The 2793-nt window shown below is 49.3% G+C and overlaps 1 protein-coding gene across 1 annotated transcript in view; it reads left to right on the top strand.

The window, feature by feature from the left end:
- TRIO (trio Rho guanine nucleotide exchange factor) overlaps positions 1 to 2793 on the top strand; it is a 275442-nt gene that overhangs the window by 170365 nt on the left and 102284 nt on the right. Inside the window, exons 31-32 of the mRNA XM_006874154.1 lie at positions 1127 to 1269; positions 2113 to 2212. Coding sequence (XP_006874216.1) covers positions 1127 to 1269; positions 2113 to 2212 — 243 coding nt within the window. The remainder of the gene's footprint in view (positions 1 to 1126; positions 1270 to 2112; positions 2213 to 2793) is intronic.

The raw sequence follows: 2793 nt of genomic DNA, 5'->3' as shown, positions 1-2793 counted from the left end.
GTTACTGCTACTCTGAGGCCAGGTCCGAGCTGGGGGCTTCCTTTTCTCTTTGATAAGTTTCTCCATTTCTGCCATCCTCTAGTTCGTTAAAACTATTTTATTCGGATAGGTTTTCATTATTAGCTCCCTTTCCCAACATGAGCTTGGATTGTCAATTTTCACCTCCTCCATGATCTCATCGAGAATTCCATTGACATTTGTTTTAATCATTTATAGGGAATTGTGCTTATATCATAGGAAGTTGATGTTTTCCATAAGCGGGGGAAAGAAACCTTAAGACCCAGAACAGATTTTGGAGAGAAAAAAACAAAACCTACCTCCTTTGAGGCAAAGTGAAAGATAAAACTTGGGAAAAAGTAACGTCATCTGAGTTCATTCAACGAATACATACTGAGTGTCTGCTCTGCCAGTCACCTAGAACATTCCTTCCAAGTGCAGTGGGGCACTGAGGCAAACAGTTGGTCCTGCTCATCGTTTATTCGATGGTACACGAAGAGTTTGGTCCTGGCAGTGCGAGAGAGGCAGACAATTCAGCTTTGTCACCAGCTAGAGTGTGGCCTTAGGGCCCATTCCTGCCTGTGTCCATGGCTCAGTTCCTTGTTTCTAAAGCAAAGATCTCAGGGACCTCTACTTCCTGGAGTGGCCGTGGGTGTAATGAGAGAAGGCCCAGGAAGCCCTCCGCCTGACACTTGAGGGGAAAGGATAGCAGTCGCTGCTGTCGCTGTTGCAGTTGACATGAGTCCAGTGAACCAGGTGGTGGAGGACGTGGAGACTGGTTCAGGGGCTGCTGACCAGTAACTACACCATCTTTGCCTCATAAAAGAAGTTGGGGGTTGAGTCTTGCCATGTTTCCATATTCACCCCGAGCTGCTTGGAAGGTCTTTGGGACTGATTGTTATGGGGTGCTCTTCAGCCTGGAATAGCATATGGTTTAAAATGAAAAATGACTTTGAGGAAAACAAGTTTGAATTAGGGTCATTTCTTGGGTGGCCCATCGAGCATCTAACATCCAATATGGCTCCTTGTCTGCAGACAGGCAGGCTGTTGTTTCCCCAGGAGTGTGGGAGCCAGAGCTAGTGTGCTCAGCGGCGGGCTGGCCTCTGACTGCGTCTGACTCCTTTTTCAGGCTTCCAGCATAGAGAACAAGCAGGACTGGATCAAACACATCCGCGAGGTCATCCAGGAGAGGACCATCCACCTGAAAGGGGCTCTCAAAGAGCCCATCCACATCCCCAAAACCGCCCCGACCACGAGGCAGAAGGGCAGGAGGTCAGTGCCTGGGGCTCTGAGGTCGGTGGGTGTAGTTAATAGAGAGTCCTGGGGTGGCACTGTAGGATCAGCACAGGGCTGCTAACCACAAGGTCTGTGGTTCAAACCCACCAGCCGCTCCACGGATACCCCACACAGGGTCGCTAAGGGTTAGGACCAACTCCACGGCACTCACGACAAACAGTCAGTCAAGAGCAACAGTCACTTAACTGTGGTGTAATGGTCACCATTCAGTTTGATTCTGAAAATCCTTCTCCGGTGTTCTGAGGACTCTGTTAAAATCCCGTTTGTCTAAGTCTTCAGTCTTAGGAATCCATGCATTTGCTTTGTCAAGACAAGAGCCACTGTGGACTTACAGGAAGGGCCATACGCAATTCCCAATCGTTTTCCCACCCCAAGTGGCATTCATGTACACATGAGGAACATGTCTCCCACAGCCGTGTTCCCCACGTGTTCTGCTCCACTTCTCCTGTGGATGGACCTCGCAGTGAGGCTGCCTGTGCTCTGCTTAAGAAAGCGCACAGCCTAGTTGATGGGAACATGAGCTTTGGAGTTAGAAAGACCCTAGTGTGTTTTCCTAATCCTGTGACCTTGACAAGTTACCAAACATGATAGACATTCTGCAGCATCCAGACCAGAAGTCATTGGAGCAGTGCATTGTAATTGTTATGTGGGCTACATGGAGACTTGTCCTGTGTACAATGCTGGGAGCAAGAGTCGCATAGGCCTATGAGCACTTCTGTAAGCACATGGCCTTTCTCCAAACGAGCCAGAGATGCTCGTTAGCAGCCTTGACAAGCAGTCCCTCAGTGACAGGAGTTGAAAGTGTCTCTGTGTCTCCAGGGATGGAGAGGACCTGGACAGCCAAGGAGACGGCAGCAGCCAGCCTGACACCATTTCCATCGCCTCCCGGACGTCCCAGAACACACTGGACAGTGATAAGGTAACCGCATCCACCGCCAGTTCGGGGCGGGCTGTGAATGTTACTGGCCTCTTGTCTAACAGGAAGCAGCCTCTGTCTGTCTGTCCTTGACAGTCCACGCAGTGGCTGTGTGTCAGGAGTGGTGCTAGAACCCAGTGCCAGGTAAAGACTCGAGGTGCATGGTTAGGCACCTTGAACCGGGAGGAGCAGCCCGGGATCAAGGGCAGTGTGCTAAGCATTTTTATCAGGTTATTAAAGCAGAAGAGCCTGCTGTGTTTGCCATTAAGGTTCACACAGGATGGCAAAACGCAGGTGTAGGTGTCCTCTCAGAACCTGGGGTACAGCAGAACACAGAAGATGCCCTCAGATGTGGCCTGCAACACAGATAGCACTGGGGTGGGGAGTAGCTCTTTACTGAAATATCTTTAGCTATGTTGTTGTTGTTTAAATGCCATGGAATCGGTTCCAACTCATAATATACCTGCTACAAGAATGGCTGAGAGAATTCATTGATCTCTCCATGGAATCCCAAAAATCTGCAAATAAAGTCAAGGATAGAATTTGGAATTCTGGATATGCATGCTAATTACAAATTACTCCCT

Source organism: Chrysochloris asiatica, unplaced genomic scaffold (genome assembly GCF_000296735.1).
Source record: "Chrysochloris asiatica unplaced genomic scaffold, ChrAsi1.0 scaffold00264, whole genome shotgun sequence".
In the NCBI taxonomy this organism is placed as follows: domain Eukaryota; kingdom Metazoa; phylum Chordata; class Mammalia; order Afrosoricida; family Chrysochloridae; genus Chrysochloris; species Chrysochloris asiatica.
The sequence above is the reverse complement of the archived record's forward strand: the minus strand, read 5'-3'. Positions and strand labels throughout refer to the sequence as shown.